This window comes from Pezoporus flaviventris, unplaced genomic scaffold, assembly GCF_033815535.1.
Source record: "Pezoporus flaviventris isolate CSIRO_AGI_PZ_B2104156 unplaced genomic scaffold, CSIRO_AGI_Pfla_v1 ptg000005l, whole genome shotgun sequence".
NCBI classification, from domain to species: Eukaryota; Metazoa; Chordata; class Aves; order Psittaciformes; family Psittacidae; genus Pezoporus; species Pezoporus flaviventris.
Window position 1 is genome coordinate 7,414,545 of NW_026892553.1, and position 17,723 is coordinate 7,432,267.

General features: G+C 56.6%; 3 protein-coding genes and 1 long non-coding RNA gene across 7 annotated transcripts in view; 2 read left to right on the forward strand and 2 right to left on the reverse strand.

Annotated features, from left to right (window-relative positions):
• LOC133265431 (uncharacterized) overlaps positions 1-17,723 on the reverse strand; it is a 223,902-nt gene that overhangs the window by 121,778 nt on the left and 84,401 nt on the right. The gene's annotated exons all lie outside the window — the stretch shown is intronic.
• Positions 1-17,723, forward strand: part of PRRG3 (proline rich and Gla domain 3) — a 42,175-nt gene that overhangs the window by 16,009 nt on the left and 8,443 nt on the right. For 3 of the 4 annotated variants that reach the window (XR_009741954.1, XM_061445942.1, XM_061445943.1), the window contains exon 1: positions 16,694-16,778. The exons of the other annotated variant lie outside the window; for it this stretch is intronic. The gene's annotated coding sequence lies outside the window, so the exon portion shown is untranslated. Of the gene's footprint in view, positions 1-16,693; positions 16,779-17,723 lie in introns of those variants that run through there. 4 annotated transcript variants of the gene reach the window in all.
• Positions 11,399-13,047, reverse strand: CLDN2 (claudin 2). Its single transcript, XM_061445517.1, has one exon. It carries the CDS (start codon positions 12,522-12,524, stop codon positions 11,829-11,831), a length of 696 nt encoding a protein of 231 aa, XP_061301501.1. The 5' UTR covers positions 12,525-13,047; the 3' UTR covers positions 11,399-11,828.
• On the forward strand, positions 15,797-16,437 carry RIPPLY1 (ripply transcriptional repressor 1). The gene is made up of 3 exons (XM_061446380.1): positions 15,797-15,851; positions 15,955-16,120; positions 16,212-16,437. Exons 1-3 carry the CDS (start codon positions 15,797-15,799, stop codon positions 16,435-16,437), a joined length of 447 nt encoding a protein of 148 aa, XP_061302364.1.

Here is a 17,723-nt window from a genome sequence, read left to right on the forward strand (position 1 = left end):
CAGCAGAGTTCAGTCCTGGCTTCTGTGCTGGGAGCTGGACTGGTACGGGCACTGGTGTTCCCTTGCAGCAGTATCTCAGAGCTGTCTCTCTCAGGGGTTTGGTGTGTCAGTGCTCCACAAAGAACTACTGTGATTCTGTTGTCGTTCTGAGCAGAATTGGTTAAAGCAGCTCTTTCCTTTCATTTCTGGCCCCTGGTGCAGGGGAAGATACGTAGGTGTGATGGGCGTCATTGAATGCAGCTTCCTGAACCCAGCACACAACAAAGAGGCCATTGAAGAAGGCAAAGAGCATACCAGCAAGAGACCTGTGCCCAAGGCTGTTGCTTGAAGAGGGGTTTGACACAGCCTTTGTTCTGAGCACTGAGGTGTTTTGAGTCTGTTCGCTGTGAAGTAGCCTCACATTAGCCCAAAGACTGCAGTCCAGACAGGAGGTGGACCTCAGGGCAAAACCAGACCCTTAAACAGCAAAGCAAGTGGTAGGTTGCAGGCTGCTACCCCACACCATGGTTCGTCTTCTGTCCCTTGTTTGGGGTCTACTCTGAGGCCATAGGGAAGGTCTCGGTGAAATGCAGTTTGCTGGAAGGGAGCCCTGGCCAGAGCTAGTGGGTCTGTCCTGGGTATCTTCTTATCCTTCCCTTTTTGAGAAGGGTCTACAGGACTCAAATACTCCATCCTCCTGTGTCCAGAGAATGGGAGCAGAGGGAGGAGTAGAAATCTGTGCTGAGTTGGTGTTTTGAAATCCTCCTGGTTCCTATGTATCAGTGTTAACACCTTCATGCCCCTGTGAGCTAAATGAATCTTCATGGGCACAGTTCTTCAGTGATCAGCCTGAACGGCAGCTGACATGACTGGGGGAGCGTTAAGCTCTGTGTGGCTGTGAATTGCTCTGTACAGAGGACATCTTTACCCCAGAGAAACCAGATCCCTTTTGGCTTCCAGCAGGGAAAAGAGGGAATTTCTCTGGGTAAGTCTCACGTTCTCTTTAACTTTTTTTTTTTTTTTTTTTTTGGGGGGGGGGAAGTCGAGGTTTGATTTGTTCACTTACTTATTTACAACTTTCACCCCCTCCTCAAACCATCATTGCACATGGTCATGAGAGCGCAACGTGCGCTGCTCCCACACGGTGGCGCCACTTGCCTGGCTGTGTCCCGCACTGGTCCGTGCTGCCTGGCAATGGTCCTGCACCCCGGTTGTGCAGGGGATGGCCTGAAACAGGCAGTGGGGCTGGGTGAACCGGGACCCAGGGCCTTTGGGCTTCCTAGTTCTGCTACTGCCATGTCCCCGTAATGGTGGCTCCTTGTCTGAAACTGAGAGAGCATCAGGAGCATTATGCTATAGGGAGAGGCTGATGCCATGTGTTTCAGCAGCAATCCTCTGTGCTGGGGCAGCAAGAGCTTGGCCAGGAGGAGGATTGATGCTCACAGTCAAGGGGTTGGTAGTTTGCTATAGCTGCAGCAGGAATTGAGGTCTGAGGTTAGCTCTGTTGTGCACTGGGGGCACTCCGGCCTGCTTGCCCTCTATTTTTCTCCTTAAATTTCCTCCTTCTAACCCAGCAAGTCCAAGTTGACCATAAAAGAAGTACTGGAAAAGCATGAGGACCTGGTGAAAGCTTCATCCCCCAGGCCTGACTTGTCTCAGCCCCCCTACTGCCCAGTAGCTCAGCACATTAGAAGATTGGTGTGGTCCAGAGGAAGCTAGAAAAGCAAATGCCAAACTTAATAGCAGAAAAACAGGCTACAGATTTGAGTGTGTGTTTAAATTCATATATAGAAGCACAAAAGGCATAGACCAGGGATCCTTTGTGGCAGCTGGTACAAGTGGTGAAGCTCCCATTCAGCTCTTCCCTTTTGGGTGGAAGGCAAGACTTGACAGATCAAAGGTGGAGGAAGCCATGTGCGGTGGAGACAGAGAAGGAAGAGACTTGCAGGTCCTTAACACACAGGAACAGGAGGATCTAATGGAGTGGGAGAATGTGAGAATACCAACGGAGGATGTTTCTGTGGAACAGAAACCTGACTTCAGCAGAGTGGGATGTGCTCCAGTGCAAGGTAATGAATCTGTGGCTGTGCATCCCTGCTGGTTTGGGGAGTTCTGGAGACAGCAGGTCAGGGTGGGTTGAAAAGGAGTGACATTCCCCATAAAGAATGAGCTGGGATCTTGCTTTACTTATTAAACTGCCTTTATCTCAATCCATGCGCTTTCTTTTACCCTTCGGATCCTCTTCCCCCATCCCGCTGCAGGGAAGTGAATGGGTGGCTGTGAGGCTTAGTTGCCAGCTGGGGTTAAAGCACACCAGTCCTTTTTTGTGCCAGTTGTGGGGTATGAAGTGCTTGAGATAAGGACAGATTTGACTGGAATGTGCTAGATTGAATTTATAGCTGTTATTGCTGGTCAGCTATTAATTGATGGGCTCCAATGCTTGCCATGGGTGTTGCTTCCTTTCTGTATGTGAGTCTAGTGCTTGTAGTGGCTGCATTTTGCTTCTGTTTTTTGTTGTGGTGCCTATCATCTTACTGTGCTGTGGCTGGGAACACAGATAACAGCCATGGCCGTGTGCCTGGGCTGGCAGATGCCCAGGGCATCGCTGCTGAACTCGAGCGTGAACTGCGGTTCACACTGCGATGTGAACTCGAGTCAAAGGGACTGTGACCTGGGGATGAGACACCCCGAAGTGTCTGTGGCTGTGGTTATGTCCATGCTGCAGCAGGCATAATTCTAAAGGGATTGGGGCCCAAGGATGAGTCCATGCTGCAGAAGATACACCCTGAAGCGTCTGTGCCTGTGGATAAGTCTGTGCCACAGCAGGAATACCACTGAAGATACTGGGGCTCATAGATGAGGCTCTGCTTGGAGCACGTGCACCCTTAATGGACTGCGGTCTGTGGATAAACCCAAGCTGGAACAGGGGTCCACTGAATGTTAAACCTTATGGTCTGGTCCAAAGGGACCAGGAGTGGAGATAGCAATACCTTTAACTTGTTGTAACACGTTTGAACTGCATGTACCGGAACTACTGCAGCAGGAACCACCTGAACCAATGGAGGCCAAGCCTTACAAGAAGTAGAGCAAGTGCAGCAGTGACCCAACCTGAGCTGGCTTTGGTGCCCAGTGACCTCACATGAGCTCTAAGCACCTTCCTGCCGATGGGAAGTATTGAATGAATTCTTAGTTTGCTTTGCTTGCACTCATGGCTTTTGCTTTACCTGTTAAACTGCCTCAGCCACAAGGTTTCTTACTTCTACCCTTCTGATTCCTCTCCTCTATCCCACCTGGCAGAATGAGCAGGTGGCGATGTGGGGCTTAGCTGCTGGCCCAGGTTAAACAATGACCCTCCCATTTTAGATGGAGTGAGAAGTGCTGCCTGAAAACAGAGGTTCTGAAATGCCAACAGGGACAGGTGCTGCTCAGAGCTCGGAAGATGGAAAGCAAGACATGCCATGTTAACTGCTAAGCTGTGCAGCAGAAGCTGAAAGCAGAGCTGGTGAGATCCACAAAGGAGAAGGCTGGGCTGATGGGGAGACTCAAGGATACAGAGATGCACTTCAGGGTGCTGTGGGAGGCCCAGAGAGAGAAGCTATGAAGAGGCCAGGGTTGAGGGCTGGCTGATTGGCACTTGCTGTCATCCCTATGGCCTTGGGAACAGGGCAGGAGGCATTGCGGGCTCTTGGTCTCTTGCCCACAGTGTTATGGGGATGATCATTAATAAGCCCCTGGTTTCTTCACTTGTGCTCTAAGTCATCATTCTGATGGGGCAGGGGGTTCTCCTCACTCTCATCTGGTCCTACAGGACTGGCATGGCTCTTCTGCTCCCTATTGCTGGGGGCTGAGGTTCCAGCAATAGTGCTGGTTCAGGATCTGGACCCTTTCATTTGGGTAGCAGCCTTGACTCCATAGGTCTGACCAGCCCACACAGCAGCTAAACTGGGTCCCTGCCTGTGTTTTCCTCTTGTGTGTGTCTGTTTGTTTGTTAAATAATGTACCAACACAAGGTTCCTTGGACTAAATTTATCTTCCTGGGTAGTTATGGGAACAGTCATCGGCACCGTGACGCTGGGGCTTGCAGTCAGAGCTGCTGCAAGGCTCCGAGCCCAGCTTGAGTCACAGAATGAATCATAGAAGGGTTTGGGTTGGAAGGGACCTTAAAGCTCACCCAGTTCCAACCCCTACAGCAACAGGGACACCTTCCACTAGAGCAGGTTGCTCCAAGCCCTATCCAACCTGGCTTCTTTCCACAGATGCTGTCGTGTGTGGGAGCTTCACATTTAAGCTTTCTTTTTAGGCTTATTTTCTTAGACTCCTCTGTAGCCAGCAGCATGACCAGCCTTTTAACCTGGGAAATGAGGATGATGGGGTGCTTGGGGGAAGATGTGAGGTTGGAAAGCAGCCGGAGATGACACATGGGAATGATTGCACTCGGATCAGAAGATGCTGCAGCTCCCTGTCCTGCCTGCAGCACGGTTCATGGGATGAAACTAACGGCAAGTGCATATAGCTCAACAGTGTTCAAGCCTCTACTTGTGTCCAGCTCATAAGCATCCTGAATCAAACACTGTTTCCTACAGGTATAAAATGACTGCCTTAAAGGAGCTGAGAACCCCCTCTTACAGTCAACATTCCCTGTCCTTCCTGAAGTGCGTTCTTGCCTGGGCGGTGGGTACGGAAAAGAGGGTGCATTGGGGGTTCCTTTAACTCAAGCCCTTCATTTATCCTGGACAGTCACGAGACCATGCAACAGAACCAGCAGCTCAGGTGGCATCAGCAAGCGTGTGTTGTGTGCGTTGCCTGGACATCCGAGTTGAGCAATGCAGCCCTGGGGACAGAGCCCGCTGCATCCTGCGTGGGGAGGACTTTGCCATGTCCTTTCCCCATGGCTGGGCGCACAGCTTTCACTGTTGTCAGGGAGACAGTGTCCATACAACCCTGTGTTTTCTGCTGTCCCTGGCTCTGCTGCTCCCTGTTTCCTGTCTGGATGAATCCTGTTCCATTTTCAGCTCGTGGTTTGAGGTCTGGGAGCTGTTTCTGTGGCCTCTCTTGACACTCTCAGATTGTGTTGTTTACTGTGTGTTCAGGGCAGTGCTATGGGTGGTAACACTTGAGCTTGAAGGCAGCTCCCTTATCTCCCTCCATTCATGGTTTGAAGGGAGCATTTCCTGCCTCCATTCATGTTTGGCTTTTTGCTGTTGACTTCTCGCCCCCTGGGCCTCAAACCTCAGGACTATGCCCTTAATCTTCACGTTTCATTTTCAGTAGAGCTGTTGAGGAGATTGACTGTGCACCAGAATATCACAGTGAGGGAAAGCGTTCCTTCCCTAACATTTGGGATGTTTGCATTAGTCTTTACGGCTGCATGAAATATGGCTTCGGAGGTGCTCCTGGGAGGCTGTCATGCTTCTCGTCATGTAGGAGATTTTATCCCAAAAGCCAGTCATCCTTCGAAGCATCCACGCTGGGTAGGGGAAGAGACAAACCTTTATTTTCTTCTGCAAAGCTGCTTCTAAAGCAGGAAATGTCCACACCTCCTTCAGGCTTGATCCCAGCGTTCTTCACAGCACGTATGTGTTGAGCTAGTAATCTCAGCTGCCGCTGCTCCTCTTTGCATCTTGTTTGGTCCACCCCATTGTAACTCACTCTGAACTTTATCCCTAATACTACTTGACCCTATTGGTTTTAGCAGGTTGTTCACAGACATCCCCAGTGTTTGCCACGTCACGTGCGGAGCCCTCGGGCCAGACCCCATCTCCATGAGGGAGCTGTGGCACCACTCGCACAACTCAGAGCTCCTCCTGGTTAATTCCTGCCACCTGAGGAAGGGAGAACGTGTCCACATGATGAACAGGAAGCAGGTGTTAGCAATAGGAATGGGCTTTGCTGAATGAGGAGGTGGTGAGCAAAGGGCAGCTTTGATGCAAGCATCAGTTGGTAGAGATGTGTGAGCCTGGGGAAGCTTGTGAACAGTTCATACTCTCACCTCTCTGTGTCTTGCATTACCAGCAAGGCAATGGATATGCTCCTTGGAGCAGTACGTGCATCTTCTGACATTTGTTGAGCTGATTTGTTTTCCTCAGTGTGAAGAAATAACACACAAAGTGGTTCTGTGGTGGAGCATTTCCTAAAGGGAGGCAACTTGGCAAACAGAGCAGGTATTAATTTACCTTCGATAAGCTGGTATTAACGTCTTGTGGGTTTGAAACCTGGCACTTCTCTCCTGCATCTCTCAAAGCTTACTTAACAGTGCCCATGCCAGAAGGTTGATGCCATAGTGGTCTGGGGGGGTTTAAGTTGCATGGTGAACATAAATACTTACTGCAGGTGGGAAGGTCAGAAAAGCATCTCAAAGATAAGGCAGTTTAGTAAAGCTTTCCCCTCCTCTTGTGTCCTCCCTGTCGGTGCTGTGCTGTGCACCATGGTGTACTGGGGCTGTAGCTGTAGAAACCCAACCTGCCCTGCCCTTGCTTCCCAGCACTGAGAGAGGTGTGAGGAGCTGGGGAAGAGCAGCTCCACATTTCCCCTTGCACTCACACTGCCATGGGCAGCGCAGCTCTTTTCATCCCACCTGTGAGCTGGGAGTGCTGTGTTTGGTGGGCAGACTCCCTTTGCTTTGCCCTTTGGGAAAGGGCAGCTGTGTTGAGGATAAACTTGTCTCTGTGCAAGTCCTGGCTGCCTTTACAGTGTGTTTTGCCCTGGTTATTAATTCTTTCCCCCCTAAGGCTTTTACTCAACCACAAGCACTCGGATGATCTTAACTGCATCTGCCTGTGACCTGTGTGGTAAAACTGACCCACTTTCAATGCAGATTTACTAGCCAGAAAACAGCCCATGGGGCTTATGCGGGATGCTGGTGACCCTAGCGCATCTGGAGAGGGGATGTTTTGGGAAGGAGGCCATAACTTACAACAAGACCCTTGTTTGCGAGCAAGCCCTGGGATGTCAGCTACAGGGACAGGTCTCCCATGGGCTGGGAAGAGCAGGTGGCATGCTTCCAATGAGGAAGCATTCAGTCATGGGGGATATCAGAAGTTAATTGTCCCCTCGCCTTCCCATGCTCTGTAGGATGTGGTGCCTGGCCTCTATGCAGCCAGGGGAAAATCCAAAGGCAAAGAGCAGCATCTTTGCTCCTGAAAGAGTGCTGGAATAGCTCAAAGGGCACAGCATCATCGTGATCATGGAGCCAGCAATGGCTGCGGGCTGCCCTTAGCTCTGTGATGCCTGGGTTTCACTATGCCTTGGGAAGCACTGAAGGCTGGAATTGCTCTCACCTGCTACAAAAGGAAAGGGCTAAAAATTCAGGTGATAAAACCGCATCTGTTGAAGCAATGCTGAGAGCCCCTGCCAGGTATAGCCAATGGTGTGGGACTTCGCTCCAGGGACCCGCGAAACCCGGACCCAGAACACAGCTCTTTTAGGAAAGCGAGTTCGAGGCAACCACGCTGTTCGTGACGTGGGACTTGTCCTGCTCTGAGCCGTTTTTAGCAGGCTGGACACCCCAGAAGCAGAGGGTGTTGTGAGTTCTGTGAACAAAGGCACCTGCCTCGAGGAGAGATTACATCTGCGGTGTGGGAAAAGCTTCCTCAGACACAGCCTTCCTCTGCAATCCTGAGCGGGGATAAGCAGCGAGCCCAGAGCCGGTGAAGCCTCCCTGGTTGCTCTGCATACAGGGTGACTTGTTGCTTCTTCCAGACCCCTGGCACACAGCAGAGAGCTTGGGTGGGTGCTGTTTCGGCATCAATTGGCAGGGGAGGTGCTGAGGGTGCAGGACAATTTGTCTTCAATCCTCCAGGCCAGTTCTCCAGGGTTAGAGATAGAGTCTGGTTTCACCAATATTTCTGTAAGATCCCTGGAAGAGTTGATGTTCACACCACTATAAAAGCATGTCCTGCTGATAAAGCTTGTTTTGCTTGCTGAATCAGTGTAGGTTCTACTGATAAAGCCTGCTCTCACTGCTACAGATTGCACGCGTGTTAGTTGGCTGAGATTGCTAATCTGGAGCTCCTCTAGCATCGATTAGACTCAAAGTACAGAGAAAACCAGCTGTGATGTTAATGCGGTGCCTGCAACCTCTGTGTCCTCTTCACAGGTATCACCATTTTCCAAGGTAAATGCTTTTTGTAACTCTCCTGATAGATTCCCAAGCTGTCCATCAAACCCAGCCAGGAAGGTGCTTTCCAGCAATCTCAGCTGGTGAACAGAAAGGGGCCATGGAGCTTATCCTGCCTTGTTTCCCTCATCTTTCTTTAAAGACCCTTTAAAGCACCTTTAAGCAGCTCTCTTCCAGGAGGCTATAGCAAGCCATGAGTTTGTGCACAGGCTTCTCCTACAACTGAAGGAGTTTTCCAACAGCTACTACTGGTTTCTCACTACCCCTCACCTCCATTGCAACATCTCCCACTAAAGCCAGAAGAGCCAGGCACTGTCTCATGGCAATACCCAGTCTGTGTGACCCCACATGGGCCATCCCCAAGGCTGTGGGAGGGCAGGAAGCCTTTGGAGGTCAAATGTGAGTGCAATTGCTCTGAAGTGAAACCATGAGGGTGTTTCCTGGGCTTACAGCATGGTCAGCAGCAGGGACACCAGGGGCATGGCTGGGGTGGGGAATACATCTCCCATTCCCAGCAGCAGTCCATGACTGTTGCTTAGCCCAGGATGGGAGTCAGGGTTTGCAGTGCCTGAGAGCAGCCCTTCCCCATAGCACATCCCCTGCTGCTCCTGGAAAGGCTGCTGTAATGTCAGGGTGGGAAGGGTTTGTCCTCTTCCACACCAGCCCTGGCTTGCCAAGGGGCTGGGAGGCTCCAGCATGGCACAGGAGGAGGCTGGGAGCGTGCTGTGGATGGGAGGAGGTTGGAGGAATGTGGAAGCCCTTCCAAGTGCCTCAGCCCATCAGGAACTTGGCCTGAATTTTCTTCCCCCTCCTGCCTCTCCTATCTGAGCCCTTCCTGGGGGCTGTGAGCAGAGATGGGCTCACCCAGCACCCTGCCTGATACTCCCCTGCAGGGATTACTTGCTGCTGCTTCAGACGAGCTGTGCTAGGCAGGGATGAGAGGCAGGTCAGGGATGCCAGAATCAGCTGAACTCTGCTTGCCAGGAGGGCTCCAGGGGGAAGATAGGGACACGTTTGTGTTTTATTGCCCCCCTTTCTTCATCTGAGGCACCATCCAGAGCAAGAAGAGAGAGGAAGGACTCATTTCCTTATGACAAGGGATGAGTCACTGCAGCCTGACCCTCCAGCGGGGGGCTGCAAGTCCCCCATGCTGTCCTGCGAGGTAAGGGGAGCGCGTCATTCCCCACCCAGCCTCTGGCAGCCCATCCACTTGCATCCCGTTTCCCTGCAGGAAAACCTGGAGCACCCTCAGCTTTTCCTACTGAGTGAGGGACAAGAGGTGATGAGGAGCTGGCTCTGTGCACACTGGCTGTCTTGGCTCCATTGCTTTGCTCATGCTCGCTGCCCTCTCTGGCCTTGGGCTGGGCCACATCCAGCCTGCCCTCGAGGACCCGGCTTATCAATAACTGGGAACGTGGCTATTGCCAGAGGCAGAGATAACCACCACCACTGCACTCGTGCACCCAGTGTCCTTCCCTTCCCCATCCTCTGCTCCTGCATCTTCAGATGTGTTCAAGTTAAAGGCCAGGAATGCTGGAGGGGGGAATTTCAGGGGAAATTTACCTGAGCTCAGCCATGCTTAATGCAGGGGCTCCCCTTGGCAGGGCTGGAGGCATGGGAGGCTGGGGAAGGGTTCATCCCCATCAGAGTGTGATGCTCATCAGCTCCTCTCTGGCTGAAGCCGGTGTGCGGCACCCGTGGAACAGGGATCTGGTGTGGAACAGGGGTCTGGTGTTGCACAGGTGAGAAAGAAACCTGAGGGGCTGTTGGGGATATCAGGGGCTTCTTTCCCTGTGCTCATCTGTCCAAACCATGGGTGCTTCTGTACCCAAGCACTTGCTCTGCCTCTCCTTGCCTATACCTGCAAGGGTACGGGTGGGGGGTAAGCCATGCAAAAGCTGACTCCTCTAAACCCATAGATCTTCCCTTCTGCTGCGTGAATGAAAGAGTTAACAAACCCAGCTGCAATCAGACTCTGACCCAAGCATCTCAAATGCCCCTTTGTTTAATTAGCAGAGCCCCTGCCCTCAGACACAGGCAGCGCTGTGTGGCCCCGCAGCCCGGGGTGGGAGGCGAGGGACAGGGACGTGGCGCCCAGGAATTCCTCCTCTTCGGAGGCGTGATCTCTTGTACCAACTCTTTGCTCGCCTCCTCTCTGCATCAGCTGTGTAGAAACAACAGATTGATGGCTGAAGGACTTCAGTGAACCTGGGCCGTCTCCCGGGGGGCTGCAGACCCTTTGCAGCCTTCCATCCTCTGCACACAGGGCAGCAGTAAGTGACTCAGCTGGTCCATGGCTGATGCTGTGTGCCTTGGCCATGCAAAGGGGGTGACTGGCCTTTGCCTTGAAATCCACCCTGTTCCCCTCTAGTGAGTGAGGATGGGTCCCTGGGCAGCCCCTTGCTTGGTGAGGAGGGGAGAAAGCATGACTTGACATAATCTGGAGCGGGTTAACCCCACAGCAAAGATGATTTCACTGGTGCAAGGGTAACAGTGGTGACGTCTGAGCGGGGAACATCCTGCTCCCTGTGACCTAATCTAAATTACTTTATGAGGGGACAGCAGGTAGACCAAAGCCTCCTGCTTCCTGGGGAACAGGGAGCCAGGGCAAGGGGGTCCCTGTGTGCCCTGTGCTGTGATGTGGCAGCACAGGGTTGTGTGGAGCAGTCCTGGCCCCTGTCTGCCCTTGCCGTGTGCCTTACCAATGTCTCACTTTTCCTCTTCAGAACAGCTCTTGCAGGGACCCCTGGGTTCAGGACCTGCCTGTGAGACCCATCCACACTGGGTTGAGGTGCTCAGTCTCTGCCCTGGCCAGCGGCTGCCTCTGGTGCTTGGGACTATGCTATCTCCTGGGTGCCGGTGCTCGCAGCATCCTGGGATGGAGATGTGGTGATTCCAGGGCTCTCCCCATCGCCTGGGGACCACATGCACCCCAGGGCAGCAAATCCCCCTGTGGGCACCTCACACCCAATGATACCTGCACACTGAGAAGCAGCGGGACTGGCAGGGGGACATTGCCTGCTATTAGCCCACTTGTCCCTGCTGGCACCCTCACCATGGTGGCAACCTCCCAGCACAGTGCCCAGGTACAAACCACGCAGGGGAGGGATCCCCCCCACCCCAACAGCATTCCCACCTACCTGGGCTCCTGGGTGGCAAAGCCATGGGACTGGGGGGTGACACCACAGATCAGAGCAAGGGGTGCCCTGTACACTATAGGATGTGGCCCTTGCCAGTGCCCACCCTGAGGGGGGAGCTGCCAGGGCTGCTCGGTGCTGCAGGAAAGCTCAGCCACAGCCTGGCTGGAAACACAGATTTATTGAGACATCAGTTTGCAACCAGCACTCGAGCCCCACAGCAGTGACTCCGGAGCCGTGCAGACACCCTGGCCCCACTGTGATACCTGGTCCCCGTGGTCCCTTGGGGTACAAGCCCACCCATTCCCATCCAAGCAGGCTCAGTGGGGCTGCAGGCTGGGATCTGCTGTGCCAGGGTCTGCCTGCAGGCTGGCAGCATGGAGAGGGGAACAGAAGCTGGATTGAGGGTCCTTCACCAATGTAAGCCTCTAGCTGGGAGCTCTGAGCAGTCACAAGGCTCTCCAGATCCCCAGAGTCAAACGTCGCAATCACTGGGGATGCTGCTGTGTCCTCTCTTACCACGCTGCTTTGGTGCCAGCCCAGATGCTTTGGAGAGCCAGGAGAGGTGCCAGCCCTGTTCCCCGCTGCAGCCCTTACTACACGTATCCCGTCAGGTTGTAGGAGCTGAGCTCGCTCTTGGTCTTCTGTGTGTGGCTGGCGGAGGGCCGGCAGCTCTTGCCCACCAGCAGCCGGGGCTGGTAGGTGTTTGCATATGTGGCCGTGGTGTCCCGTGCAGGGCAGGAGGTGCAGAGGATGAAGCCGCCGACGAGGGAGAGGAGGGAGGAGATGATGCCCAGGTAAAGCGCCTCCCCGAGCTCGAACTTCATGCTGTCGGGGATGACGGGGTTGCGGAAATCCCGCAGCACCACGTGGATGTTCCACACCAGCGGGATGAAGCAGAGCAGCCCCCCGAGCACAAAGACTGCGCCGCCCGCCACCGCCACCCGGTCCTTGGCCGGTGAGCCCTGGCTGAAGACAGTGCACCTCATGCCCACGATGGTGAGGACGCAGGCGAGGGAGGACACGGCGCAGGAGCTCACCATCAGGGCTTGTGCCGCCTGGATGTCGGCGGGCAGGTTGAGCAGCGAGCTGTAGATGTCGCACTGGGTGATGCCCGTGCTGTACGTGGCACACTCCATCCACAGCCCCTTGGTGAAGCTCACGGCTGTCACGATGCTGGCGCCGACGTAGGAGCTGGTCTTCCAGCTGGGCAGCAGCGTGGCCACCAGCGTGCCGATATAGCCCAGGAAGGCCACGGCGTAGCCCAGCAGCTGAAGTCCCATGGAGACCATGACGGGGGCTGGCTGTCACCTCCCCAGGCTCGCAGCTCCTCTCTCCGTGTGTGCTCAGCTCCCCATGGCCCCGCTGGCTGTGCCGCAGCTCTGGGGGGCTCTGCTTTTGTGGGTGGGAGGCGGGGGGAGGTTACCTGCAGGAGTGGAGAGCGATCCCTCCCCGATTAACGATTGACCCAAGCCTGCGGAGGAGCGCCAAGCGCCCTTTCATCTCCCTATCTCCCAGCCAGACTTCAGAGGCTGGGCAGTGCTGCCTGGGAAGGATGCCAAAGCCCTCCCTTGCGCCAGGGCTGCGGGCAGGGATGGAGGGCTGGGTGCTGGTGGGGAGAAAGTGCCCACTTCCTCCCTGGGGGTGCCTCGTCTCCTGTGATGTCCTGAGCTAAGGAAGCTCCACTATGGTTATTGCCCTTCCCATGCCACTGAGGACAACGATGAGGAGGGATGCACGTGACAGTGACGCCAGTGTCCCCAGGAGAGCCCGGAGGTCCCTTTAGGACAGAATTACATCAGGGCAGAGCACACTGTCAGTGCCTCAGGGATGCTTCCCCTGGCCAAGCAGGGTGACCTGTCCCTCGGTGGGGTGATGACCACACTGGGGAGCAGCTCGTGCTCGCTGCCACCAGTGGGGCTCCTCTCCTGCCCGCAGCGCTGGGTGTGGAGGGGGGTTGGTTGGCAGCGGCAGTGCGGTGGGGTGGTTTGTTTTCCTTCTGCCTGCTTTCTAAATTCCCCCTCCCACAGCCTATTGCGAAACCGGACTGAGCCCAAAACACTCCAGTGTGGCAACACCGCCCTGGGAACGGTCCCGGATGCGAGTGCCACCACGCCCCTGTACCGCGCTCCTGTCCCTGTGTCCCCCCCCAGCACCTCAAATGCTTCATACCAGCGCTTCCCAACTTTCTGCCTCCTTTCCTATGTGCTAACCAAGACCTCCCGCTCCACATCAGGGGTGCTGTGGTACTTACAGAGGTGGCTGATGACACAGAGCAGGAGCTAGGGTGGCCAGGGATCACCCTAGCAAGAACCAGAGGCATTCGATCAGGGCAGGGTGAGCACCCAGAGCCCCGTCCCTCGGGATCAGGGGTTGCGAGTTGTTTAGCGACGGCTTTGCAAAATCCATCTGCAAATCTCCGCCTGGATCAGAGGCTTACTGCACCTCAGCATTAAACCCTTTCGGCATCGGGAAGGGAGTTGCAATGCCTCGTTTTTCTTGTTTGTTAATTATCACAGCAGGCTTGTCCAAGTGGTTCAGGGCTGTGGCTTACTGTCACCTTGGTGGCTGATGGGTGACCACATGCCATGGTCCATGTGTCTGCTTCGAGCTGTGTCAGAAGGGGCAGTGAAATGCCAACAGGTTGAGCTCCCTGTGCCCACAGAGTGAGCCTGGGCTTTTGCTTCTCTCCTCCTGGCCCTGCTGGTCCTCCACAGGGTTTGTTGTTATAAGACCCTTGGCCCAAATGAGGAGCAAATGGGGACAGTAATGAGGCTGCGCTGGCCCCGTGCCCCCTCCCTCTCACCGGCTGCTGCAGATGGAGAGGGGCAGGGAGGGCCCCTGGTGACAAATTGTGCTGGGAGCTGAGGGTCTGTCCCGTGTTTGGACAGAGATGTTTGGATGCTGACAGCACAGCTACAGCAGGGACCATTTGCTATTTTCTTTCCTTGTCCCATATTGAAACCCTTCCTTGAGCGCTGGGCAGGAGCAGCGGCAGGGACAGGACATGTGGTGGTGCTGAGGCGGGGGGGAGCAAGCCTTGCACCCTTGTATTGAGAAGCTCCTCCACCTCCCAGTATGGTCCTCAGCTCAAAAAGCCAAAGGAGACGGGAGGGAGCAGGGGAAAGCATGTGCTGGCAGTGTAGAAACAGAGCCTAGGAGCTCCCTGGGGCGATCTGAGCAGGGGCCACGGGTGCCTGAGCAGGACAATTGTCCTGCCTGTGCCTGGGGTCCATCCTTGCCATCTGCCCTCCCTCCCTGTCCTCTCTTGAGCATACCACCACTTGCCTCCTAATTGCTCTGTGCTCGCCGCCACTGCAGCCTGTCACACTGTCCCCATCACCCTGTCCCAGAGCACGCCCGTGACACGATCCTCATCATGCCCATTGTGCTGTCCACATCCCATGGCCATCACGCTGCCCAAACCGTCCAACATCCCTTCTCCACCCTGCCGTATGCAAATGGCCACAAACAGCACTTAATTATCCTGGTTAATTGTCTCTGCCCTCCCCTGTTCCCCCCTGGGGATTTTCTCACGAACGGCGTCTAACTTTTCCCTTCTGTGTTTTGATTTCCACAGCCCCTCCGCCCCCAGCCTCCCCCCGACCCTCTGTTTACACAACTGGGACAAATTTCACACTCCGGGGAAGCTGTTCCTGCACCCCCAGCCCCTCAGACCCCTGCCCTGAAGAATCTGTGACTCACCAGCCGCGGCAGGGCTATAAAGGTGTCCTCACCAAGGGGCTGCAGCGTCAGAGGGGACACGGCTTCCTGCCACCATGGAAGCTGCTGCTTGCTGCTTGCCTCCCCATGGGCTCCGGGTGCCTGTGGCCAGTGCTCACGGAGCCCCGCGGCTGGGGCCGGGGGGAAGGTACCTGGGTACCACGGCATGGGGGGGTCTGGGGAGGAGTGGGGAAGGCTTCAGCTGGGGATCCTTCCAATGGGGACCCCTCTGATCCCAGTGGCCGGGGTGGGAGAGAGAGTGTAGAGCCCGGGAGCAATGCTGGGGACTCCCAGGGATGCTGAGGCTGAAGCAGGGTGAGGAGCATTGAGGCCAAGGTAGCATGAAAGCACCCTCGTGTGCCTAGCGCTCCAGCCACACTCACGGGCATGGGCTGAGCTGGGCAGGCGAGGCTGTGGGGCTGGAGTACATGGGGCAGTGAGGGGGGCAAGGCAGGGGGGAGTGGGACAGGGTGGGTGTGTGTTGTACTGACCCTGCTCTCTGCACCTAGACCCCTCTGGAGACCGTGGCTGCCCCGAGCAGAGGAGGGAACCCGTCAGCGGAGGGAGCAGATGGACACGGTGAGTTTTACGCTCCCGCCCGTTTCCTGCTGTCAGGATTGGGGTCTCTTTGGCAGAAACCAGCTTCTCGCCCCAGACTCCTTCACCCCGGCACTGGTGCATGGCAGTGCGGTGCCCACCTCCCATGGCGCATCAGTCCTCTGCCCCACAAGCCTCGCAGCCTCGCTGGGGTATGGCCAAGCACCCACAGCACGGGGCTCAAAGGGCTGCCTGTTCCCAGCCCAGGCAAGCATTCCTCAGGGGGTTATCGGGACGCCCGGCCATGAGCACGGGGCAGGGAGATTACGCTGGCCAAAAGCCCGTCGGGGGCGGTGGCGGTGGGAATAGGCGCCAGCTTCCTTTGCGGGGGCATGAGGACCTAAACCCATGGCAGAGGAGGGGGGAGAAGCCGGCTCCAGGGCAGGCTGACCCGTCTGACAGGTCTATGGAGGGAAGGGTCTTGCTGCCAACGGGGTCCCCACGCACCCCGCGGCAGGAGCCCCAGGGCTGGTCCCACCACAACCGTGTCTCCTCAGGCTCGGCCTCGGGAGGCAGCGGCAGACGGCGGCCCCGACAAAGCGCTGGCGTTTTTCCACCACCCCGTCAGGTAAGAACCATGCAGCCGGTGTCCGGTGGCACCGAGGGCAGCGGGCGAGGGGGGTTGTGTCTCACCCGCCTCACCCCGCGTCTCCCCACAGGCTGCTGTGGCCCAGATCCAAGTCCTTTGACTATCTGTATGCCGTGGGGGAGAAGCTGCTGCAGAACTTCCCCGTGCAGGCAACCCTCTGCCTCTACGAAGACTCGGGCAGTGAGGAGGATGAAGAAGAGGAGGATGAAGAGGAGGAGGAAGAAGAGGAGGAAGAGGCAGGGGCCATGCCTGCAGGCTCCCCGCCGCATGCAGGCAGTGCTGCCAGGCCGGCGTGAGGGCACCGCGGAGGTGCGGGCAGTAACGGGCATAGGACCCGGGGACACCGGCCCTCGGCGGCGACTTCACCCCGGGCAGGGGACTACAACTCCCAGCAGCCACTGCGGCACGGCCCCGCAGCCGTAGCCGTTTCTCATTGGCTACTAGCCGCTCCCGGGTTGGGGGCGGAGCGTGTGACCCCGCCCATCACCGCCCTTCCGCTCGTCTATTGCGTGCTGGCTGCGGGGAATCCGATTGGTCAAGGGGCGATACCGGGGCGGGGCGAGGCGGGGCAGGGGCGGGGCTTTCCCATCCGCTCCCTGTCGGCGGGAGGGAGCGGCTGCGGCGGGGCCGCCATGAGGTAAGGGCGGCGTGGGGCGAGGGTCCTGGGCCGGGTGCGAGGTGGGAATCGGGGTCGTGGATCTGGCAAGGGGCGTCTGGGGAACAGGGGAGCTGCGGCGGTGGGGCAGGGGTGTGATGGTGGGGGGGTTCGCCTCGGTTGGGCAAGTTCACGTGTGGGCTTGGGGGACCCCGGGGCGGGGGCACACTGGAGGCTGGTGGAAGTAACTTGGAGTTGGGATTGGGCAGAGCCGGTGCTGGGATGGAGGGGCCGGGTGGGACCCGAAGGCTGTTCCGGGAGGACGAGGCTTGCTAACAACCCGTGGGGACCCCGCGGTCCCTTGGCAAGCGGAGCCCGAGCAGCCCCTTCTCCTCTGTGCATCTTGGCACGGAACCCCCCCAGTACCGCTGGAATCCTGCCGGGCGGCTGGCAGCCGTGGTGCCGGCAGAGCCAGCTGCCTGCCCGCATGCTGGCACTGCCCAGGGTGGATCCCCTGACCCGTCCCTGTGCCCCCCAGCCTGCCGAGGAGGTGCCACGTCCCGGTGTGTGCCCCCGCTCCCATGCCCGTTCAGGCTCTGCCGGCATCACGCACACTCCATGTTTCACCAGCACGATTCCCTCCTTTGGGATCGGTGACGGAATGGGGGGAGCCCGGGGGAGACACGAATGTGCGACTGCAGCATCCTCACTCTCATGGCTGCATCCCTCGCGCCTCCTCACGGTTGCCGTAGCAACCTCCATCGATGGGGTATTTATAGAGGAGGCGAACGCGTGTTGGGAAGCGAGGGGGTGGGGATAGAACCGGGACTGGGTGGGTGTCTGCTGGGTCAGCCTCCAGCTTTCGGCTGCTCTCAGCTTGCGTGGCTGTGCGGGGGCAGGAGGGATGCTGCCTGCCTTGGCTGGGGGAGCAGCTTTTCCTGCGTGCTGGAGCCGGGGGTGGTGGTGAGGGATTTGCGTGTGGAAACA

Excerpts from the sequence above, each read along its gene's own strand:
- CLDN2 (XM_061445517.1), bottom strand. The coding sequence starts at position 12,524 with ATGGTCTCCATGGGACTTCAGCTGCTGGGCTACGCCGTGGCCTTCCTG.
- RIPPLY1 (XM_061446380.1), top strand. The coding sequence starts at position 15,797 with ATGAGCACGGGGCAGGGAGATTACGCTGGCCAAAAGCCCGTCGGGGGC. Across the intron at positions 15,852-15,954 it reads GCCCGTCGGGGGCGGTGGCG|GTCTATGGAGGGAAGGGTCT; the intron begins GTGGGAATAGGC and ends CCCGTCTGACAG. Across the intron at positions 16,121-16,211 it reads TTTTTCCACCACCCCGTCAG|GCTGCTGTGGCCCAGATCCA; the intron begins GTAAGAACCATG and ends GTCTCCCCACAG.